Here is a 25,207-nt window from a genome sequence, read left to right as displayed (position 1 = left end):
CACTAAAATCGTACGGTTCGGTTCATAACGGTTTTGGTTTGGTTCATGCCGGTTTACGGTTCTAACCAAAATTATATATATGTTTTTTCTAATTTTCTACTTCTAATATCAAACACACATTTCAACCACAAATTCAAGTAAATTTGAGTTTCGACTACTAGATCTATAAGATTTGTGACCGGAGTATCAAAAGTGTGCAATAAATATAAATTAAAAGATAGAAAGGCTCATATCAAGACCAAAGTGTAGATCTTAAATTAAAACTAAAATGTACATAATGCATAATATACTGGAAAAGAATGGTGAAAAATAATGTAGGGGAAGAAAAGTGATAAAACAACAAAGGAGGGGGAGAGAAGTGAAGAAAATATTGGGCTTATGCACATGGTCTTCTTGGGAAAATATCTTATATATATAAAAATAATAATAAAACAATAATTTATATTAAAAGTGGTTCGGTCCGGTTCTTAATATTTCCAAACCAGAACCGGAACTGTTTGAAACGGTTCAGTTCGGTTTTTGTTCCGATTTTGACTTTTTTTGTCAATGCGGTTTTTTACAGTTTTTTTTTGTCACGGTTTGATTCGATTTTTCGGTTTGACGATTTTTATGCCCACCCCTAATCTCAACACTAAGCAGCTCTAATATATTATTATGCGCTACAAATATTTTGATTATATTAGTTTACCACAACATTCAATTGACATATTTATAATTTGCTTGTTGATATACTGTTAAATTAAAAAAATTAATTGATTTTTTTTTTAAATTTACCCCAATTAAAATTGGGATTAGTTGTCACTTAGGGCTATACTAACATCAGGGTGCAGGTTTATAAATTCTCAACACATCTCATATCATAAAAAAATCACATATAACAGTCTACAACTTACATGGTACTTACCTGAGCATCCACAACGTCAAATCACATTTATGCATACTATACTAATTCGTACTCTAAGTATAAACCAATATGCATGGCATTTCAAAACGTAATTTCATTTAAACGCATTTTCTGGGAAAATATCAAGTATATAAGTATATATTGAAAACCAAAAGCCCACTCACTGATATGTGGAAGGGTCGTAACCCCCGAGCCTTGCTTGACTGTGCTTGTCCTTAGGATAGGTCTCACCTATATGCGAAACAACTATATAAACGTTATTTTAAAACACATACACAAAACTAGGAAATAACCTTCCATACATCGCTCAATTGGGGTATTTGAATATACCACTATGACCTACTCAACCTCAGAAACATCCACATTTTTTTAGAAAATGTTTTTGAGCACCCACGCACCCTTACGCGCCTGCCAAGGCATGGCCAGACGCGCGGCCCACGCGCAGGCACGTGCCTGGCACACCAAACGGATTCCCTAACGGCGTTAGGGAATATTCCATTAAATATAAGCATATACCGTTAATTATACCTGACGGCGTTAGAATATTCTGTCAACTTTGACGGAATATTCTCTTCCTTCTTCCTTGGTTTGCCGGTGTCGTTGCTATCCCCGGAAACTGGAAAAAAATTTAAAACTTCATATCTCTTCCATTTCTTAACCAAATTCAATGAATTTTGTACCAAAATGAAGCTTAGGACTAGAAGAACAAAACCTTACAACTTTTAGGTCCTACAATCCATGAGATTTTGTCGGAAAAGACACGATAATCTGGCCAACTTTGCAACTCACCAAAACAAGGCTTCCCGATGTCCAAATCACTTCAAAATTCTTCCTTGAGCTTCTTGAAGATGTTCTAATGCTTCTAGGGTCTTAAAACTCACTGAAAAGTCCACGATCACGATCGAATGAATAGTGCTCCAAAACTGGGTTATCTGGTTCTCGGGAAAACGAGGTATTCATGTCTAACCAACTATATAGATGAGTTCCTGGGCTCCCAAGGAACACAAAAACAACCTCCCCGACTTCGATCCGTGCTAGGAAGTGTTGGTTTGGAAGTTGTCTGTACGATTGTACGGAAAATGGAGAAAAACCGAGAGGGAAGGAGAGAGAGAGAGAGTCAACGTGTGTGTGTGGGTGTATGTGTGGTCCGAATTGGTCCCCAACCAAAAACAAGAAAATAATTTAAGTTCCAAACACTTAGGAATAAAAGAAATGGGTCCAAATCCTAAGCTTAGACCTCACAACACCACAAAACGTTCAAGGGCATAATAAGAATTTCCACGCTATCGAGGATAAAATTGTATACATTCGGGATGGGCTGCTACACATGTGAGGGTATACTTAGCGTTTGAAAATTTCATTAGATAAGTATTGATTATTATGCTTTAAAAAAGCACTTTTTTTTAGAAGCATGGTAGGCCGTGCTTCTGTTTTTATATGCTTTTTTATTTTTATTGACAACAATTTTTTTTTAAAATATATTTTTTTGTTTTACCAAACACATTTAATGTTCTAGATTTTTTAATAAGCTTTTTTTTTTTTTAAAAGCATCACAATCCAAAGCCAACCCTTAGTACTATGGTCTAAGTGGTATTTATTTTCCCTTGTAAGTGTGAGGTTTTAAGTTCGGTTTGTCTAAAAGCAAATTTAAACCACATTATTGTCAGCTAATCCCATCTCCCAAAGTTATGTTTAATTTTAAAATTTTCTCATCCAAAGAGAGCAAAAAAGTACCTATTTTAAACTTAGTAGTAATGTTGCCACTTGGTAGTACATATTAATATTAATTTTTTATTTTTAACTGAGAAATCTTAAGTTTAAATTTCGTAGAGGTCGAATTCAATAACTTTTATTCACAACGTTTGTGATAGTCGGGGATGCCAGTTTGTGCATGGATCACGAGTTGGGCTGTTAATAGTGTATTTTCCCGTATAAGATTCATCAACATGAGTCAAGTCACGTGGGTATATACTCCTGCCATTCATGCAATCATGTAGACCTGGCATTTGTGTCGTGCTTCTCGTGTTCGTGTCATACCTGATAGCTTAACGGGTCATGTCGTGTAATACCTATTAAAGTAAACGGGTAATATGACCCGATCCAAAATCAATCCGTTAATATTATTAAGTAATATGACCCGACCCGTTACCCGTTAAGAAAAATATATTTTAAATCAATAAAAATGAAAATGAAAAACATAATTTGACCCAAACAAATGTAAAACATAATATTAAATTAGTATATACATACTAAATTTCGGTGTTGACCATTTCATGAAAGTTGTAAAGCTTTTCATTACGAGTGATTACATTTTTCACACTTCTACAATAATTATTATTAATTCATTAATTTTGCACTCAAATAAAAAACATTGTTCATGAGATTTGGAGGGTTTTAAAAACCTAAATGACTATGTAACCATTGTCTAAGCGTTGAGGATGCAATTATGAACGTTTATTATGCTTTCACATCTTTCAGACTAATACATTAATGATTATGAATTTTGTTTATTTTGAGCTCCCTTAAAAATACTATTCATGAGAGTTTGTATGGTTTTAAAAATTCAAACGATCATATACCCATCCTCAAAGTGTAGATGATGCGACTACGAGCGTTTGCATATTTTTTAAAAATTATTTACAAAAAAAGAAATGAATTAAAGACTTGAAACCACCCACTAACTTGGGAGGTTTTGTTTTTGTTTTTTTTTCTATAATTTTAAATATCAAATTCATTCAAAATAAAAATATGGTTAAATACTTTAGCTTCTTTTGGTTCAATTGTAATTTATGAAAGAGTTTTTATATTAACACCCCACAAAATATTGAATGCACCCCACATTAAAATTTAGTATTAAATGACTTATTTACTCCACTATGCAATGACAATTTTGATCTTATTAGGTTTTGAAAAAAATTAAAATTTATAAATACACCCTAAATCACTTTTAGCGTATTATTTATCTTCTCAACTATCAAACATGTTGATTGAGAAAAATTGTTTTTGACGAATAGAACACGAAATCGATGTTTCAGGAGCTTCACATACTTCATAGTTTTCATTGTTTTAGTGATTTCGATGACATTAATAATTATTTAATATTGTGTTTGCTGCATTATTTAAACTTCTATATTCATATTATCTTTTAATGTTCATATTAATCTTGCATACCTAGTAACATGAGTCATATTAGGGCTAGAGTCATATACTACTTTTACAATTGAGGATAGCCATTCTCCACATGAACTCCTACTCTCAATCTTTTGCCGTTTGATTGACGTACGTTTCTCATTGTGAGTTTTTCTTTCTTTTTTCTTCCTCTTTTCTTGTCACTGTGAGATGAATAGTGGAAAATAAGGAGAGACCTGACCTGTATTTAAAAAAATCCGAGACCGATTCAGTTTTGATTTATTAATTAACTTCTACACCTGGATCATTAGCAGAGAGAGGCTCTTTATTTATTTTGTTCAAGACTAAGTCTAAAGATTTGTGAAATATATATAGAAGCACTATTTGTTAGCACCAACGAGAGTCTTTTTTTTTTTATCCGAGAGACTCAGCACTACTGGTCTTTTTTTTTTAAGGCTTTTTAGAAGTTGAATAAGGGTCACTTGTGTTTTTCGAGTTCAATTTTCTCACAAGTCCACTTTGTGGTGTCCAAAACCCAATTCTTATTGTTGCATCACCGAACTCATTTACCATTTCGAAGACAGATGTTTGTAATTGCCCATCAACAAAACTGAAATCCCCACCAAAGCCTCTAAATTTAGTACCTGACAAGGATTTGCAAGGCTCTGAACCATTTTGGGAGATGATTTGAAATCTTTCGGCAAATTAAACGTTCAAATGGTTAGATTCAATCCTGAAAATTAAAAATGAGTGTTATAAGATTTGAGAAATGTGGGGTGTATGTACAAAATATAATATGTTTATTGAGAATGTGGAGTGTGGGGGTATTATGGGAAAGTATGTGGGGGTGTATTAAGATAAATTTTAAGTGAAAAAGAAAATGTGAGGTGTATTAAGTATGTGAGGTTTATTCAACAATTTGTGGGGTGTTAATATAATTAGCCTTTATGAAATTCTTAAAGGCAATTTATGGTATTTTGAATGTTTCATCATTTTAGGGTGCTCACTTTTTATATATAGATAAAAATAAATAAATAAATAAAACATAAATTTTAAAATTTATATAGAATAATAATTAATAAACAATGTATACATATTCATTATATCTATTGTATTTTATAGTAAGTTTTTTTTAGTAGTTTAAAAAATTAAAATCATCAAAATAACTTTTTATTTATAGTGTCGAAACAAGTTATCTGCGTGTCACTTTCATGTAAACCTGTTAAGGACCCGTTATTAATGGGTTATTTTCATGTGACCGGATAATGACCCGATTAGTTATAGTGTTGATCCAAAAAAAATTGCCAGGTTTACAATCATGCAATGTACTGTGCGCTGCACTCTCCTGTCTTGTGGTGCACAGCAAGCAACCAAGCCTCCTAAAATAATTATTTGTAAGCATAAAAAGCCAATAGCATCAAACCAAATAACTTCATAAATTATATTTGCCCAGTGCCCACCATATAATTATATATATATATATGTATGTATTTATGTATACATATAAGCTCGGAAACACGATCCGTAGTAAGTCAACGAGAAAAATTTCATGTAAACCCACCACATTTCCAGAGAAATTTCAAGTACTTTTCTCTCCTGATGAGGAGGTCCAATAATATTTCAGCTCTCTAAACACCATCAATTATGAATATTGCTTCTGGAAAACCCAGTAGGGGTGGCTGGAATGCTGCTATTTTCATCATCTGTAAGCAATCAAATTTTCTTCTATGTTCATCTTATTTTTCAGTTTTTTTTTCTTTCAGCATCTTATTTTTCATTTAATTCGACAATTACTTGAAATTTTGTTGTTGCGATGAATATTTTGTATTCAGTTCATTAAGTTTTCTGAAAATTTATTGGAGTTTATTTTCACCTTTTATGAGTTGCTTAATTAAATTTTATTTGCAGTGGTTGAGGTGGCCCAGCAGTTCGCATTCTATGGGTTGGCAAGTAACCTCATCATGTACCTCACAGATGTTTTGGACCAGCCCTTAGCCGCGGCGGCTAAGAATGTTAACACCTGGCTTGGTGTCTCATCGGTCTTCCCTGTCCTCGGAGCCTTTCTTGCAGATTCATACTTTGGTCGGTTCAAAACCATAGTCTTCTCCATCACCATCTATTTCCTGGTAAATTATATGACAGTCATCGCATTTTTTTTTCCAGTTAATATGTGTCGAGTTTCAGTTTTGGTAAGTACATATATATACTCACGTGTTACGGGACTGTGAATCTAAATCAAAGTTGTTGAATGCGGTGAAAGTGTTAGCTATCTCACATCGGTGGGGTAAAGAAAAGCAATGATTTTAAATAAAATTATCCTATTAACTAATATCAAGGCTTTTTATGGTAAAATCTCACAACTGACAGATTGGATATGTGGTCATTATCAAGTTAGAGATAATATCGGTGTCTTTAGAATGGGGATCCCAATCTAAAAAAAATCTGACATGGTTTCAAAGCCCATAGTTATGAGCCCGTGCAAGCCAAGGGCTTGTCACCAGGCAGTGTGGACTTGGAAACAAGATTGGACTCTTAACATAGAGCCAGCTACTGAGTTCTCAAGAAGCATTTCTTGAAAAAGTTGAAAACAAGTTTGGACTCCATTAGACCAATGAACCGGTTCGTTGGCGATTCGGTGGTATATTAGTGGTTGTTCATCTAGTCATGAGAAACAGTGGTAAATGCGGAGCTACAGCGGAACAACACGGCAACGGAGCTAACTCTTGAGTTTGGGGAGAGATTGAGATTCTTCAGCTCCTGGAAACCCTAACCAAGCAATGGCGTAGCCAGAAATTATTCGATGGGTGGGCTAAGCTAGAATTATTAATCCGAAATCAAAATTTTAATCCTATTTTGTCTTCATAAAGTTATATAATAGTAAAAACTTGAATTTAGTAATTTGAAGCAAGAATTTTATGCTATTTTTTCTAGGTTTCTAGCCTTCAAAGCTTTCAAGTGAATAAAAAAAGGAACCATTTGTGGTATGAAAGTTTTAATTTATTACTATTAAATATAATATTGGTTAAAGTGATGAGTTTATTTAACATCTATTAGCTCTTATTATTCTTAAAAACAACCTTACTAATGAAAAAAAAATTCATTTCTTAAGTGAAATATGACAATTAAAAATCATAAACTAACCCAAAAACTAATATTTTTAAGCTTGAAGAATCAAACTCTCCCTATGCTATAGCCTAGGGGAGCCTTGTACTTGGCTCCGCCCTTGTTACCAAGGAGGGAGAAACTCTCAGGAAGGGAGGGTTTTTAATTTGAAGTGTTTTTAATACGTACCCATCTCTTCCAAATTTCCCACTTTGACAACTTTACCTTCGTTTTTCTTTTTCACTTCGTTTCTTCCGTCCACTCTCTCTTTACCTTTCCCCTCTTCACTTCGTTTTTTCCATCCATATGCAGGCCCATATCAAAATGCAAATCTTTCATAAAACCAAGCAGTTTCATTTGGTTTCATCATCTTCTTCAGACCCAGTCCGGTCAAATCCCTTATTACTCCTAACAACCATCTTTACGAAATCCTTGCACTTTCTACTTTTTATTCCCATCCATCACATTCATTAACTATCCATTTCATTTACTCCGGCCACCTAAAGGCTTTAACCTTGTCCTGTCGTAGCCCCCACCCTGGTACATAATCTCTCTGGATCTTTCTCTTCCTGTTAGTCTTCTCTCAATCTTTAGGTGAGAGATCCGGGTATTATTTCCACAATCTGGGAGTTGGCCTTCCCGATTATTTAGCTGCATATCTTGGACACGTAACTCCCTCACCAGGAAAAATTTACTCCCTCTCAAATCAATGTCTCCTAAAAAATACTTTTGTAGCCTTAACTGACAGATTTGCTCCCTATGATCGGATACATCCATTTAATTTTCGTCTCTTCCCTGTTGATTCCACCATTTTGTCTCACAAGTATTTCATCTTTAAATCCAACCACCCAACCATTTCTTTTGTCCATCTTTTTAAAGCCAAACCATATCTCATCACTCAGTCAAATAGCAATCATGGATGAAACTCACGAGCATACAAACAACTTCCTAGTTAACTTGGATAGGAAACCCGATCACCCTATTGTCAACTTCAGCACTTGTTTGACTAGCTTTCTGATAGCAGAGTGTCCTCCTTCTTGGAGCATTACTGTTGGCTTAATCAAGAGGTTCTGGGCTCCATATGGTTACTTCAAAGTCTCGGCTCGTACGGACATAACCTTTACCATCATTGCACCCTCAAAGTCAACAGCCAATAAGGTCCTTAATGATGGGTCTTGGAATATAGCTGGAGACTGCCTTGCCATTCCAGTGGCCATCGCACCTTACCTTTGAGGAAATACCAGCTTACTGGATCTACTACTGGGTTCAAATGCATGGTGTGCTTCTGGAATATTTTTCCTCTAAAAATGCTCGTCTCTTTGGGAATCCTTTTGGGGAAGTCACTATTGTGGATGATCCTTTTGCATGCCCAAATGGAGTTCGTGACTTTCCTCGAGTAAGGCTTAAAGTGGGTGCAGGGAAACCTCTTTCCAATGGGTTCTGGCTTCAAAGAAGAGATGGTGGAAGAACAAGGGTGATGTTTAAATATGAATGCCTCTCAAATTTCTGTTTTCTCTGCAGAAGACTTGGTCACTTCGACAAATACTGTGAGCATGAAGTGCCAAATGTCAACAACGATTATCCTTATTCAATTGCTATGGTAGGGGAGCAGGTCCGGCCACCAAGAATCATTCATGCTACTTCCCGCTCAAATAATTTTGTGAGTAGGGGTGGAAAATGCTGAAACTCCACCCCAAATGAGGGCTAGGGTCTTCCTTGGGTTATGAGAACCCTTATATCGAAATCGCTGTAGATGGTGCTTCTGCTACTGTCATCTTCACCAGGACACATCGGGAAGTTTTTGAGGGCAGACATTTTCTATCTCTTAGTTTGTCTCCTACTGAGCCATATGTCCTCCCCCTCACAAGACCAATGTCAGGTATGGTTACCCATGTGGATACCAACTCTAGTTTTTCTTTGAACCTGTCGGTCTTTAACTTCCTGCAGAAAAAATATCCACCATCCTCAAATATTTACACTTTCAATTGTCTTGTTGAGTCATCTCACTCAACTATGACTTTTTTACCAACCTCAAAGTCAACAACTTTTACTCTTTACACCCAAACTCTTGGTACCCCAACTAAGTCAACAACATATCTTCCTGAAGGGGATCATTTTCTGTCTCAACATTTTTACTTAATTAGGACTATATCCATAATTTTCAGCCTTTTGGGACCCTCAATCAGTATCAATCCACAACCGCCAACCCCTGCATTTTTCTTCAAGAACTTATATGCTACTCTTGTCACGGAAGTTCGGTCCCTTCTTGGACCGATCATATCCATTATTACCCAAAGTCTTCTGTTGGGAAATCTAGGAAAGCCACATTTGGATCCTATGCCTGTTAGGAATGCTCAGAAGAGAGAGGTCCCTACTTGTGAGGCGGACTTGGGTACAAAAAGCAGAAAACTTTACTCCTGAAAAGTCTGTTTTCCCTTTCTCTGGTACAGGAAACCAAGCTATCAAAGAATGCATGACTGGCTACTTATGCTCGTGCTCGTGGTCGTCCTAACTTTTGTCAGAACCGAGCTGGTCTCTCTTGTATGGCAACAACTAAAATGACTACCTTGATTGAAGATTCAAATGATATGGATACCACTTGCCGGATGTGATTGATAGCGTTGCTATCAAGGGTGTTGAGAACTCCATCATTCTCTAGGGCACTGGTGGCTGGCCTAATGCAGCCACGGGGGATAAATGATCTACCTAGCTTGGAACTGTTAAGGGATTGGGCAAGACTTGACAGTGGATGCTTTTCGTGAGTAATTATGTATAAATAAGCCTTCGATTTTTTTATCTGAAACAGAATGTAAGAATGATGTATCCAAAAAGTGGGACGTTCCCTGGGTTTTTTTAATTCGTTTTTTATTCCTGCAGTAGGTAGATCTGGTGGGTTATGTCTTTGGTGGAAAGATGGTACTACCATCCAAATCTTCTCAGCCAACAACTATGTCATATATACATGTATCTAAGAGAAGTCGGCGACTACTCTCATCCATATCTCATGGTTTTATGGTCCTCCTTACAACCATAAAAAAAAAAAGATCTTTTGGGAGAAAATCTGCACCCCCATCTCGGATCTTGGCATGCCTTGGTTTTGTCTGGGTGATTTTAATGAATTACCGTGGGCGCATGAAAAAAAGGGTTGACGAGAGATCATGGTCATATTAGATATTTAAAACTTTTATGCACCAAAAAGCTCTTATTGACCTTGGGTATTGAGGTCTAATTTTCACCTAGGAAAGAGATTAGGAAGAGTAGGGGAAGATTGAGGAAAGGTTGGATCAAGCCGTTGCTAATCTTTTGTGGACAGAATGTTGGCCTGACACGGTGATATCCCATGACCCTTTAATTGGCTTCGATCATTGACCCTTAATTATACACTATGCTCTTGCTGTTGCTCTTGGTCCTTATCATTTCAGCCTCATACCGGCACTAAACATGAGTTTCATTTAACAACCACCAATAAGCTATTGGAGGTTTGGAGAAATGAAGAGCTTTATTAGCTCTAGAGATCGCGTATTAACTGGCTGCATGATGGAAACAAAAATACTGCCTTTTCCCACCACTTTGTGATCCATTGCCACCAAAGAAATTGCATTATGAAGCTTAAAGATTCTGAATATGTTTGGTTGAAAGAAGATGGTCAGATTAGAAATCACATTTATGCTTATTTTAAGACTCTATTCTCAGTTTCTGAGCCAAGAAATCTTCATCATGCCCGTGCGGGTCTCAAGCAGGTGGTAACTCCTCAAATTAATGCAGATCTTCTCATGCCTTTCCCAAGGTGGAAGTGCCTGAGTCTATCTCTTAATTTCGTCCTATCAGCCTCTGCAACTTTGCATACAAGATTTTTTCAAAGTTGATGACAAATCGTTTAAAACCTCATGACCCAGGCCTTATCTCTCACCACCAGAGTGCTTTCGTCCCAGGACGTCAAATTCAAGACAATATTTTTGTTGCTCATGAGGTTTTCCATTATTTAATGCGCAAAAAGTCAATCTGGGATTTTGAGTTGGGCCTTAAAGTTGATATGAACAAGGCCTAAGATAGTGTTGAATGAGACTTTCTGGAAACATTGCTACTTTGATTGGGATTTCAAATAAGATGGGTTTATATGGTTATGACTTGCATAAGAATGGTCTCATTTTCTGTCACTTTTAATGGCAAGTGTGGGAAGAAGTTTATTCCTTCTAGAGGACTACGTTAGGGTGACCCGTTATCTCCCTACCTATTTCTCTTCATCACTGAGGCTCTTTCATCTTTGATTTCTGATCAGTGCGAGATAAGTGCTATGTCTGATATTTCTCTCACCCTTTCTTGCTCGATGTTTTCCTACTTGTTTTTCGCAAATGACTCGCTTTTCTTCATTAAGGCTAATCAGGATAATTGCAATGCTCCGTTGAGACATTTGGATTTGTATTGCATGGTGTCTGGCCAAACTATTAATCTTTAGAAATCTTCCATTTTTTTCTCGGCAAATACTCCTCAAACTGTCCTTAAAGATGCATGTACTTTATTCAATATTCCCCAAACCTTAGACCCGAGGAAATATCTTCGCTCTCAAGATTCAGAGTTGGAAATCGACATCATTATCTTTGGCTGGTCGTGAAGTTTTGATTAAAGCTGTTGCCATGGCCATTCCTAGCTATCCTATGAATTGTTTCTTGTTCTCGGCCACTTTCTGCCACGATATTGATTCCTTTCTGGCCCTTTTTTGATGGGGTTAGAGGGATAATGAGTGTAAGATTTACTGGTGAAATTGGCTGGCTATTTGTGCCTTTAAGTTTGTGAGTGATCTTGGATTTTGAAGCCTTCTGGACTACAATACGACCTTCTTAGCTAAGCAATTTTGGAGTCTTATGGCTGAACATACTACTTTCTAGGCTTGTATTATGCGGGGTTGCTACTTTCCTTCGGGGGACACTTTAAATGCCTCTAAGGGAAGCAGTACTTCTTAGGCTAGAAGTAGCCTCTTGCAAGGTCAGGCTCTTATTATCAAATGGGCCAGATGGCAAATTGGTGATGGAAGACGTGTCTGCATCTGGCAAGATAAATGGCTCACTAGCACTCCAAATAGTCTGCTCCACCCGACTTGTTATATACTGGACAATGTGACTACGGTGGCAAGAGATATTATTTCAGTATCGAATCGATCTTGGAACTTGGGGGCTATACGCAATCTCTTCCCTCTTGTGAAATCTGCGGCTATTGCGAGTATCATCCTTGATGATCTTTCATTCCCTTATTGTCTTATTTGTCTGTGGTCCCTCAATGATGATTACTCTATTAAATCGGGTTATGCCTTTTGTCATGCAATTACCTTGGGCAACCAAACCTTATGTACCAATAATGCTGGTCAATCTCTGTGTATGGATCCTGCCTTCTGGAAACTCATTTAGGAAATGGATGCTCTCCCTAAAATCAAGTTCCTTTTTCTAGAGGATTGCTAACAATTGTCTCCCGACCATGGAAAGTCCCATTTGTAAGAATGAGCCTAAAACTGTTGAGGTATGCTTTTCCTCTGCATGTGGACTTCTACCGTTTGGTTCGTGTTTGGGCTAAACTATAGCATCGATCTTCAATCCATCACTTCTTTTGATAGATGGCTATTCGCTCTCTCTTCGGTGGTAGATGACTCGGGTACGACATTACCCAAAGTTTTATCTTCTGTCTCTTTCCTTTGCTAGGAAATCTGGAAGGCTAGATGCCATGCAAGTTGTAATAATGTTATCCCATCTCCTTATAAAACCATGAAAGTGGCAACATAAGCTTACAATGATTTTATAAATGTTTCCACGGTTTCTGCTTCTCCTCAGGATTAACCTACAATGTCCTCCAAGTTGGACTCATACCTTGCCAAATATTGTTAAGATCAATTGTGATGCCTTGTGGTCTAAGGCTCCTTTGTGCTTGGGTCTTGGAGTGGTGGTTCGAGATGCATTTGGGAAGTTAATCATAGGTAAAACAGCCACGGGCACGACTGCCTCCTCCTTGGAAGCTGAGGCTAAATGTGCCCTTCTTGCCATGGAGTTGGCAGTGCAAAATAACTTATCCAAGGTAATTTTTGAATCTGATTCCGCAACATTGGTTCAGAGCATTAACGGCTCTTCCTGTCACTCTAGTTAGACCATTTTCCCTGTCCTCAATCAGATTCATAATTTCAATCACAGGTTCTAGTTCCTTCGTTGGTCTTAGATCCCCCACCAAGCGAATTATGCAGCTGACTAGGTTGCTTCACAATGTAAAAGAGGGATGTGTCCAGAAGTCTGGGTGATTAGACACCCATTCGCTTTCGTTCATATTTTATCTAACGATGGTCTACCATGTCCACATTGGGCATTGGGCATTGGGTCTTGGTGTTCAAGGAAGGCGACTGAAGCTTTGCTTCAAGTCTTGCTATCCTTCCTTGTTCACATGGTGGGTGTTGTGCCCTGGTTTGTCTTTCCTTTCTGTTTGTTCTCTGGCCGTGTTGTCTTGGCCTTGTACTTGTTCGGGAGCTGTGTCTCCTCTTCAATGAATCTCTTGTTGACAAAAAAAAAATTAAGATTAATGTTAGGAAGAATAAATTTGTAAAAAAAAAAAATGGAAACTAAAGGATATGGAAGTTAATGATCCCTCTATGGGTAATGCTATGGAAACTAAATTTGTAGACTAGATATTGGAAACTAAAGGACATGAAAGTTGATGATTGGTTTATTACTTAAGCATTGATAAAAGTGTTCATTCCTATTGGTGAAACATCATTTAGTTTGCAAATTTAGTCGCCAAATTTTGTCTTCCTAGCATTACTCTTAGTATATTAGTTAACCGTTGATAAACATGTTCATTCCTATTGGTGACACATCACTTGGTTTGCAAATTTTGTCTCTAAATTTAGTCTCCCTAGCATCATAATACACTTTATTTTCTTACTTAAACTACCCTCAGACGCACACACCTATGTCAAAATCAATATAAAGACCCCAAGTTTCCAAAAAGTCTTTAAATCTTCGTCTTAAATAACAATTTTCTTCTGCGTTTCTCACCTCATGCTTTGTTAGTTTGTATTAATCATTCTGGTATTTTGCAGGATATATATGAAATTCAATAGATTATTGTGCGGTTCATATCATATTCATCATAGCTTTTTGGTTTCTACTCACCTAGCGTACTTCTGCATATTAATTCTTTTTACGGTTTTGTTCTACAATTGAGAGTGAAAAGCTTTGAAAGTTTGATGAAAAATAATCTTATATACACGTTGAAATTAATTTGGGATATTAAAAGAATTTATATTTTTTTAAAATCTTATGAAACCTAAATAGTCATTTCATGTTATAGTATATAGGTCATGTAGTAATAAATTTTGTAGTGTGTATTTAATAATATGTGAGGTACTAATTGAAGATCTCATAAAATATTATATTGTTTGTTAAAATAGAGAATGTTGTATGAGATGATAAGTTATTTAGCTAGCTTTTTACAATATTTAATACTATACAATAACAAAAAGATTATAATAACAAAAAGATTATACTTAATACCAATTTACATTCTTTAAAGAATTTAGAAAAAACCGAACATCGAACTCAAACCCTACTCTGTATTTGGAAACTATGATCTAAACTGTTACATAAGTTATAAAGCTGTATCCTAAATGTGTTCAGATTTACAGTTTCAATTAGAACATGGATAGAACGTAGCCAGTTTATTTGACAAGAAAACATTAATCAAGTTTGATTGGATATATATATATATTTGTGTGGTTGTGTTCATGGCATATATATCATATTGTAGGGCATGGTTCTTTTGACTCTGTCCGTCTCAATAATTCCTCCACAAAGTGGCCGAGTAGTGTTCTTTGTGGCGCTGTACATTTTATCGGTGGCTGAAGGTGGGCAGAAGCCATGCGTGCAAACATTTGCGGCAGACCAGTTCGATGAGAACACGCCTGAAGAGATAAAGGTCAAGAGCTCCTTCTTCAACTGGTGGTACTTGGGGGTGGTATTTGGTGCCACTTCTGCCACACTGGGAGTCGTATATCTCCAGGTAATAACTACTTTTAGATTCCCACATCCTCCCAAAAGTATTTAGATTATAATAGTACATAAAAATAAAAACATACTTCAAATTGTTGAATAAGCTATTTTGTTTGGTCAAGAATTGTGAATACACTACTAACTTGTATATTCATGAAAGAGAAATGTCAATGAGACTTTTTTAAAAGTGTAATTTTTTATGGACCATCTTCCACGTCATGTTTTTAACATAATATTTTATAATGTTAACATGAAAATTGATATTAAACTGTGAGACGAGTCCATGAAAAGTTCCACTTTGAGAGAGTTTCCTTAGCATTTCTTTGAATGAAATACCTTGTTGACTTTTATTGAATTTTGTGTCCCTCTTTCGTTTTGTTGAAGTTTTATTTTGTATTAAAAACAATACTAATCTAAGTTTACAACACACAAAGTATAAAATCAGCACTATCACAATATCCACATTATTAAAAATAACAACAATATATCAAAATTCGAATATAAACAATTATATTAGTTCTAAATACACCAAGTATATAACACATATTTCACAAAGTTTAAACAAGACAAATACACTAATAATGATAAGTTTCCCGAAAAACCCCTACCTCAAATATGAAACTAGAGCCTTAGTGTTCCAATCCAAGTTCCAAGCTCTACGAATTTGATCACAACCAATGTCATGTATATTCTACTCGTTTCTTTTCTAATCTCTCTCTATAAATACATATATATACACATAGAATCTACGTGAAGTCTCATATTGCATGCTGCCTTATTTTACATATGCTCCAAAAACAATGGAGTAAAGCTCCTATTTATACAACACAGAGCCGGCTACCGTTATAATTCGATTGGATGGTGTGACGCGGCAAGGCTTGAAACCAATGGACCTATCTAGTTCTTCAATAAGCTCATGCGTGTAAAGATGAGGAGAGCTAATACTGTGCATGCAACACCTATTGGCTTAGTCACCTAGTTGATGCAAGAGGTATCAATTGCATGGCCACAAAGGAGGACACGTCTAGCTAATAACTTTGGAAAGTCACCATAATAGAGTGGTCACTAATCACCCTTTTTCTTCTCTCCAATGACAACTAGAATTAGTATTGAGAGAAGCAAAGACACATGGATGCAAACGTGTTTAAGGTGGAGGTGTGAAAAGAAATATCATACAAGTTGATATCTACAACATGAGAAGCAACAAATATAGAACTTTTAAGAAAAGAAATATTATCACAATGACATGAAAACTTAGTAAGAAAACTAAACATGTCACGAAATTAAAAACGACGTGGCATATTATATAATTAATAATTTACTAAGGATATTTCAAATACTAATATAAAATATCACAAAAAAAAGGTAACTAGATTTTTTTTATGTTGATAAATTAATTAGTCCTGTACACTAATTAATCGAAATGACCACACTTGTAGGATAATATTGGGTGGGGATTAGGGTTTGGAATATTGGCAGGAGTTTTGGTGGTGTCACTAGTATCTTTTTTGTTGGGAACTAAGAGGTACAGGAAGCAAATGCCTCCAGGGAGCCCTTTTACTATGGTGGTACAAGTGCTCGTTGCAGCAGCTCGGAAATGGCATGTCAATAAGGCACTCAATAGCGAGTGTGTTTATTATGGAGATGAGGGTGAAGCCCTGCTACAAGGTCAGTCGCAGCCTCTAGTTGTGGCTCGTGCTAATCAACTCAGGTACAAACTTAATATTGCATAAGTACTACTCTTTCATGTTTATAATGTGCTCTCATGATTCAAATAATTTATTTTTCGATTCTTTCTTCAAAAATAAATTCATATAAAAGATCAGCACAATTGAAAATCTATTAGTCATATAATTTTAATAAAGGAAACCGTTAGGGTTAACCTATGTGTAAAGGAAATATGGAGTTAAAATGTATGATTATGATATATTCACAATCGATTTTCTCAAATGTAACAAATAAACAGATTAGAAATATTTTCAATTGTTAAAACTATACTATGATCATGGTGGAAATGTAATATAAAATTTCATTATTCAATATGAATTCTAATGCGACATCAAGATCATACATATGGACATATATACACTGTATCGGTGCGGACTAGGATTCTCTCCCCTTCTCTTTCCATTCCCTCTTCTCACATTCTCTATTTTGTCTTTCTCTTTTTATAAAAAATTATATAAGATATTGACGTGGCTTAACCGTAATCGTTTAAATAGGAGGGGAGGAAAGGAGAGGGAAAAAAAGAGGGGAGAGAATCCTACTCCTATGGGTGTTAACCTAGGGGTCATTTGAGCAACAAGGAGCCTCTAATCATTTCAATGGGTCAGATTAATTTAAGGAAAACTAATGAAAAGGGCTTGAAGATTTTGAGTTTTAATGATAAGGACAAAATAAAGGGTAAAGTGAATAGTACCATGATTGACTTTTTAGTGTAAAAATGTGGTTTTTCGTTAAAGTGAACAGTACCGGGTGCTTTTCGTTAAAGTTCCCATTAATTTATTAGGCAGGTAAATGAGAAACACAGATTTTTGACAGTTGGATTAACAGTTGATCATAATTTATCACATTTTGATCGTTCATTTGAGCAAAACGGACACATATAATAATGACTTGGTCAATTACTAAACAATTTTAGGTTATATAGAAAGATATAGATATATATAGTCATAGATGGTTAACAGAAAACTTAGACGTCCGAACCTCTGGTGTCTTAAACTCAAAACTCTAAATGTATTGATCAGCTGCTTCCTTTGTCGTGTGTGTACGTCTAGCTCGATGCTTATCTGTTGAATTTCTGTATTGTCCACATGCATTCATAGATTATAATCACTTAGTCAATGACTAAACAATTTTAAGTTATATAGAAAGATATAGATATATAGTCATAGATGACGTAGACGTCCGAACATCTAGTTAGGGTGTCCACGTGCATTCCTAGATTACTTTCTTTTTCCCATGGCTGTTTTTTCCCATTTTTCCTATAGTAAAGGTACATAGGTAGTCCATTTGGCTCTAATTTTCCGGATGCAAGATTCATATTCTCAACAATTGTAAATAACAAGCTTATGTTGCGTAATGAAAACAAAAAATAATGAAGATGCTTGGACAAGGCAATGATCATAGACGAACTAGATGCATCAACGATACCTAGAAATCCATGGAGGCTATGCTCTCTCAACCAAGTGGAAGAAGTGAAGCTCGTCCTCCGACTCATCCCCCTATGGTTGAGTTGCCTAATGTTTGGCGTAATCGAAGCCCAACTTCACACCTTCTTCACCAAACAAAGTAGCACAACCATCCGATCGATCAGTCCCCATTTCCAGGTTCCTGCGGCATCACTTCAAGGCCTCGTTGGCATTGCAATCCTAATCGCCGTTCCAATCTACGACCGGTTTTTTGTCCCAATAGCCAGAAAATATACGGGACACCCCTCGGGTATTACTGTGCTACAAAGAATCGGCATTGGGCTAGCTCTATCCATACTTGTTATGGTTGTGTCGGCTCTAGTAGAGGCCAAAAGGCTCAACATTGCAAAAGACTACAATCTCATTGATAAACCTAAAGCAATAGTACCAATGAGGGTATGGTGGTTACTCCCACAATACTTGATTCTTGGCCTCGCAAATGCGTTCACCACGGTTGGACTTCAAGAATTGTTCTACGATCAAATGCCGGAGCAAATGAGAAGCATGGGAGCGGCAGCGTCTATGAGTGTTGTAGGAGTTGGCAGCTTCATTAGCAATTGGATTATATCTGTTGCGGAGTTAATTACCTCAAGAAATGGTGACAAATGGCTTGGTGACAATATCAATCGGGCTCACCTCGATTACTTCTATTGGGTGCTGGCAGTTTTGAGCACACTAAATTTGTGTGTTTATGTGTTAATTGCAAATGCTTTTGTGTACAAAAAGGTCGGAAGAGAAGTCAAAGTGAAGACGGATTTGAGCTTTGCAAACAACCATGGTGGAGAGATATGAGACATATTAATAGGCCATGATTCAAGTGCACAAGAAAAACAATATTCAAACATTGTTAAAGTGCTTTACAATTAAAGGCGCTGGAAGCAGCCCCAGCCAATACATTAGTACTTTATTTGTAAAGAACTAAACGCGTTCTACACTTTAGATATTGTAATATAGAGATTTCTTGTATATGCATTCATTTTCAAATTGGAGTATATATAGGAGTTATAATTAGTATTACATATATACTTCATCGATGTGAACCAAAAGACAACGATTTATACTTAACTAATATATAAACATTTAACTTGCGACACTCTTCATCAAGTTGGAGTAAAGATGTCACGCATACCCAACTTGTCAACCGAGATGGAAAAAAACACTACTAGACACAACCTAAGTAAGCATGTCAACATGCTGATCTTCATACCCCACAAACGGAAAAACAATAATTCTAACATCCAATTTTTCCTTGTTGAAATGGCGATCAATCTCCACATGTTTTGTTTAACCATGTTGCATTATATTATGAGCAATCTTATTAGTAGCCTTATTATCACAATAGAGTTTCATAGCACCGTTCAAACCTGAGATCTCTCAACAATTTTTTCAACCACAATAGCTCACATACAACATGATACATATCACTAAACTCAACTTCTGCACTTCACTTAGCAACCACTTTTGTTTCTTACTTCTCAAGTAACCAGATTACCACCCACAAAAGTAAAGTATCCAAATGGAGACCGTCAGTTAGTGATAGAACTTGCCCAATGAGCTTCAGTAGGCAAGTGCATAAACTGACTTACCACACTAATTGCATAAGCAATGTCAAGGTGAGTGTGCGACAAATAAATTAATCTCCCTATAAGCCTCTGATATTGTTCCTTATGAGTAGAAATTTGATCCAAAAATAAGCTCAGACGATGATTCTGCTCAATCGGAGTATCAAAAGGTTTGCAATCTAACATACCTGTTTCAGCTAACAAATCAAGAACATACTTCTATTGAGACATAAAAATACCATGTTTGGATCTGCAACCTCGACTCCAAGAAAACACTTCAGTTCACCCAATTCCTTCATCTCAATTTTAATATCTAGGTACTTTTGGATACGGTGTACCTCATTCTGATCATCACCAGTCACTGTCATATCATCAACATAAATAATCAATGCAGTTACGTTACCATTTCGTCGTTTCAGAAATAAAGTATGATCTGAATGGCTCTGGAATACCCAAATTTCTTCATATGAACTGGCAAACCTCCCAAACCATGCTCTAGGAGATTGTTTTAAACCATACAGAGCCTTTTGCAATCTTCACACACCACCTTTTTAAGGAGATATTCCGATACTCGAAGGGAGATCCATATAAACTTCCTCCTTGAGATCACTATGGAGGAAAGCATTCTTAACATCAAACTAGGGCAAATCCTGGTTTATTGTTAAGAACATAAGGACATGCACAATATTAAGTTTAGAAACATGAGCAAAAGTCTCCTGATAGTACACACCAAAGGTTTGTGTATAACTTATAGCAACTAATCTGGCTTTGTAACCCATCAATAGAACTATATGTTTTGTGCTTAATAGTGAGCACCCATCTACATCCAACACTTTATTCCCTTTTGGCAAAGGAACCAAATCTCAAGTGTAATTCTTTTCTAGAGCTTCCATCTCAACATTCATGACATTAACCCATTTATGGTTAAACAATGCATCCTGCAATTTTGTTGGAATAGATACACTAGATAGCTGACATGTGTATCGTGCATATGGTTTTGAAATGATGCATAGACACATAATTGTTGATAAGATACTTAGCTTTGGCATGCATATTAGGCTCACATTGTACTTTAGATTTTCCACGATTAGCTTGTTGAGGCAACTAATAAGTAAAAGAGATAAAAATTTACTTCCTGCATGTCGCCAACTTGTACCAATTCATATGAAGAATCATCACTAGGTGAAACATCAGCAGACAACTTATTAGACATACCAACCTTAGGCAATCGATCATTAATAGATAGAGACTCGTGGAATCACACATGGGCAATTGGCCATTGGGTGTTTCCAATGGGTCATCAGAGAGCTCGAGAATTACATTTGACAAGTTACTATTTATGGTTATTTGGTCTATATCGTGCAGCTGAAAAGGTCATGTCTCCAATTCAGCCTACAACACATCATCGACACCATCTCTTCAACTCCACACTTCACTCCTCATGTCCCCTTGAAGTGAAGAGTTAAAAGAAGGCTTCATAAAATACGAAATTTTCTCATGGAATATAACATTCGTGGTAGTATAAGTTTTTTTGGTCGAAGGATGATAACCCTTATAGCCTTACTGATGATTAGCATACCCAATATACACACATCGGAAAGTATATGTATCAAGTTTACTTCACCGATGAGAGTAGATATACACATTCGCCATGCACTCAAACACCTTCGAAGAAAGTTTGGATATAAAGACATGAGAGACATGTTTTTGAAGCACATCAAGTGATGTCTAAAAATCCAAAACCCTACTTGGAACACGATTGATAAAATACACAACAGTTAAAATAACATGGCCCCACATATGATTAGAAAGAAACGTATCTAACATCAAGGAGTGAGTACCTTCCATTATTTAACGATTCTTCTATTCGGACACACCATTTTGTTAGGGTGTAAACCGAGGAGTTATCTGGTGAATAACAACCTGGTCTCAAAAGAAGCATGCCAAAGTGTGATTTATGTACTCTTCTGTTATTAGACTTGAAACCTTAACTTTAGTCTGAAACTGAGTAGACACCATTTCAATGAAAAAAGTTAATCGAGTACAGTAATCAATAAAAGGAACAAACCAACGAAAGGAAGCACAATATATCTTAGCCATGACATATGTTTCACACTTGAACTCTAAACCATTGCTAGTGTGAAACAAAGAAGGAAATAGGTGAAGTAGATAACTGAATGATGAATATCTTGATGTCACAAACAAATTTGATGTTTGTTATCCACTTTGACATTTAAAACTTGATGATTACTTGAACTTGAAACCACAGTATCCTTCATAGTCAAGATGTACAAACCCCCAATTCTTTTACCACGACCAATTATCTTCTGAGTTTTAAGATCTTGAAAACATGGAGTAAAAGTGAGCGGAACAATATACGTATCAAATAGTTTTATTACTAACGACCAATTATCTTCTGAGTTTTAAGATCTTGAAAACATGGAGTAACAGTGAGCGGAACAATATAGGTATCAAGTAGTTTTATTACTAACAAAAGATTGCACTTACCGTTAGGAACAAGTAGAGCATGGATCAGTGATAAGGTCCCCCCCTAATTCTCTGGCAAATACAGCTCTTTTGATCATCTCTTCGCATGTACCTGCAGTAATGTTCAAGTAATGCCCTTTGATTCATCTGTTTCAGCCTATGCTTTATAAATTGCTTCGCCAAAAAAAAATAAGAAATGGGTCTCCAACGCATAAATGGTTGGGAATTAATATTCTCATCATCTTTGGTAAAATCAAGTCCACCGTATAGACATTCATAAACTGCTCTACCATAATTCTTCTCTCTCAACTTGGATACCATGAGGCGGGCCTTGGAAAGTTTTAACATAAGCATGGGGATCCACAAATCCTTCAAACGGAGCTCGCAAGGCCTTTAACCCAAACAAATTACATAAATGAAAGTAAATATGTTAGGGACAGAACCTTCTTCAAAAAGGTCTAAGGGGTAAGCTACATAAGCAATCAATGGATTTTCTTCTTAAGCAACAAGCTCGATGTTAAGGAGTAAGAGACATAATGCCTTCACCCTTCACAGGTGAAGGTGCTCTATTTGCACTTGTAATATACAGATCACGAACATAATCAAGTAACTCATCAAACACTCTAGGGTCACCAGTCACATGATCAGTGACTCCAATATCAATTATCCACATCTTTATTCCAGCAAGGTGCATAATAACACTATAATTATATTGGGTCATTTAGCTAAAACACGAACAATAACAGCACATAAGATACACAGTGGAATTGAGACAATTTACAAGAAACACCGTAGCAGAAACGCAATTCACGGCACTGTAGCAAATCGCAGTTCATGACAACTCTAGTAGATAAGTGTTCATGCACAACTTTGTTCACATTTTTTTTCTAAAGAAGGAAATTACAACAACACAAACCCTAACTGAACACTTAGGGCACAATATTAAGAAAAAGTGGGCACAAATTAAAGCACACATGTCACCAAGAGCGAACTACTCTGATGTCAAGTTGATTAAACATGGTAAATACCAATAATATATAAGACAACATTTGAGAAATTTTTTGTATATGCATTAATCTCCAAAGTGGAGTATATTGGAGTTACAATTGATATTACATATGACTCGTAATGCCCCCACCCTATTCCCCCTCCCTTTATCGTCTCTCTCTGGCTGTTTTACTCTCTTTGTCCCCTATTTCTCTCTCCCCCCCCCCTTCTCTCTAACCCCCCGTCTCTCCTCCCCTTCGATTCTTCTCTCTTCTCAAATGAGATGTCACCAAGTAGGTGTCAAAGGTTTTGATTACTTGGGAGTGTGGGTGCGATTAGGGTAATGGAGGTGTGATGCTGCGATTCAGGAAGGGAACAATGGTTCTTACTAAAAAAAAAACTTATTAATATTTATTCTTCTAAAAGTTAAAAAAGAATTTACATATATTAGAGGTTATTTTAAAAATAATGGTGAGTTGTGAAATAGCATTTTAATTTTTAAATTTTTTATTGTGGGTGAGATTATAATGTAAGTGAGAAATAGGACTGGTGGGTGATGGGATTAAAATTTTGGAAGAGGCCACCAAATGTAGTTAATTTAAAAAGCTTCGCTGACAGGTTCGAGCTATTAAAATCACTTTCGTTTGTTTTCCAAGATTAGTCTATTAACTAATGATGGGATGTCAGATTTGCCTCATTTTGTATGTAAAATATTTGGCTAGTTAGTTGACGTTAATAATACAATGACATGTGTAAGTTTTCAACACATATTATTACAAAATTATCATGAAACACCACAATGATGATGTACATGCATTATATAAGTTGCTCTCGCTCAATTGAGGTCAGTAGCTAATTTTCCAACTCGCATTCATGTAATGGTGAAACTATTTGGCTCTTAATTTTTGTTAGTCTAGGAACTCATAAAAAGTTTTTAGTCGAGGATGTAAATGTTTCAACTTAAAATATAAGGAAAAGAAACTTGCACAAATTATTCCTTACTTCCGTGTAATTTGAGATTGATGTATTAAGATGATTTGAAGAATCCTTGAGAGATGACAAATCCTATTGAATTTAGAGACCAAAATTTGAACGGCAGGGATTGAAGGAAATAATCAGACTGTGTATACAGAAAGACCTGAATAGAGGATATGATTTGATTTGATACCTATGGATCTAAGATTTTGGAGATATGATTTGATTTGAATAAGAGGATATGATTTGATAATTGTATTTAAAGGTGCTAAAACTCAGGATTTTGACTCATGTTGACTCATGCGCTACCGAAATTGCATAGAAGAATCACAGAGAAATTTCAGCTTTCCGCTAATTACCATCATGCGATTCATCAGTACCAAGAATCAAATACAAGACGGAATGTGTAAAATACGAGACAATCATTGAGTCATCTTGTAATAGTTTATCCTTATATAATTTAGGGGGCAAATTATTGTACCATTACCCGCTTAGCCGTATGAAGGAAAAATAAGAAGAGTATGACACTAGTGGTTTAAGTAATCATACTGCATCACTTTGTTATGCCCTTATTGGGAGATAGTTAACCCACCAACTAATATTGTACCAAACTATAGCCATTGTTAGATGAAATTGTTTTCTTTTAGGGTAGGGATGACTGGCTTTGTTGATTACTGTGCTTCTATAATCAAATTAAATAGTAGAAGTGCAGCACTGAGCACTATTAATTTATAGTTTGATGCTTCCAGAGGGGCAGCACTAAGCAGCCTCGTATATTATATTATGTCATAAATATTCTCTTGGTAACCCCGTGACCAAAGAATGCAAGCTTACACTTAAATTTAATCT

The 25,207-nt window shown here is 36.1% G+C and overlaps 2 protein-coding genes across 2 annotated transcripts in view; both read left to right on the top strand.

The window, feature by feature from the left end:
• Nucleotides 1-5,562: 5,562 nt before the first annotated feature.
• LOC126627662 (protein NRT1/ PTR FAMILY 5.4-like) lies at nucleotides 5,563-19,372 on the top strand. Its single transcript, XM_050297173.1, has 5 exons — nucleotides 5,563-5,738; nucleotides 5,942-6,159; nucleotides 14,915-15,166; nucleotides 16,596-16,867; nucleotides 18,260-19,372. Exons 1-5 carry the CDS (start codon nucleotides 5,678-5,680, stop codon nucleotides 19,137-19,139), a joined length of 1,683 nt encoding a protein of 560 aa, XP_050153130.1. The 5' UTR covers nucleotides 5,563-5,677; the 3' UTR covers nucleotides 19,140-19,372.
• LOC126627661 (protein NRT1/ PTR FAMILY 5.4-like) overlaps nucleotides 5,581-25,207 on the top strand; it is a 65,103-nt gene continuing 45,476 nt past the window's right edge. The window contains exon 1 of the mRNA XM_050297171.1: nucleotides 5,581-5,640. The gene's annotated coding sequence lies outside the window, so the exon portion shown is untranslated. The remainder of the gene's footprint in view (nucleotides 5,641-25,207) is intronic.

This window comes from Malus sylvestris, chromosome 7 (genome assembly GCF_916048215.2).
Source record: "Malus sylvestris chromosome 7, drMalSylv7.2, whole genome shotgun sequence".
Taxonomy (NCBI): domain Eukaryota; kingdom Viridiplantae; phylum Streptophyta; class Magnoliopsida; order Rosales; family Rosaceae; genus Malus; species Malus sylvestris.
The sequence above is the reverse complement of the archived record's forward strand: the minus strand, read 5'-3'. Positions and strand labels throughout refer to the sequence as shown.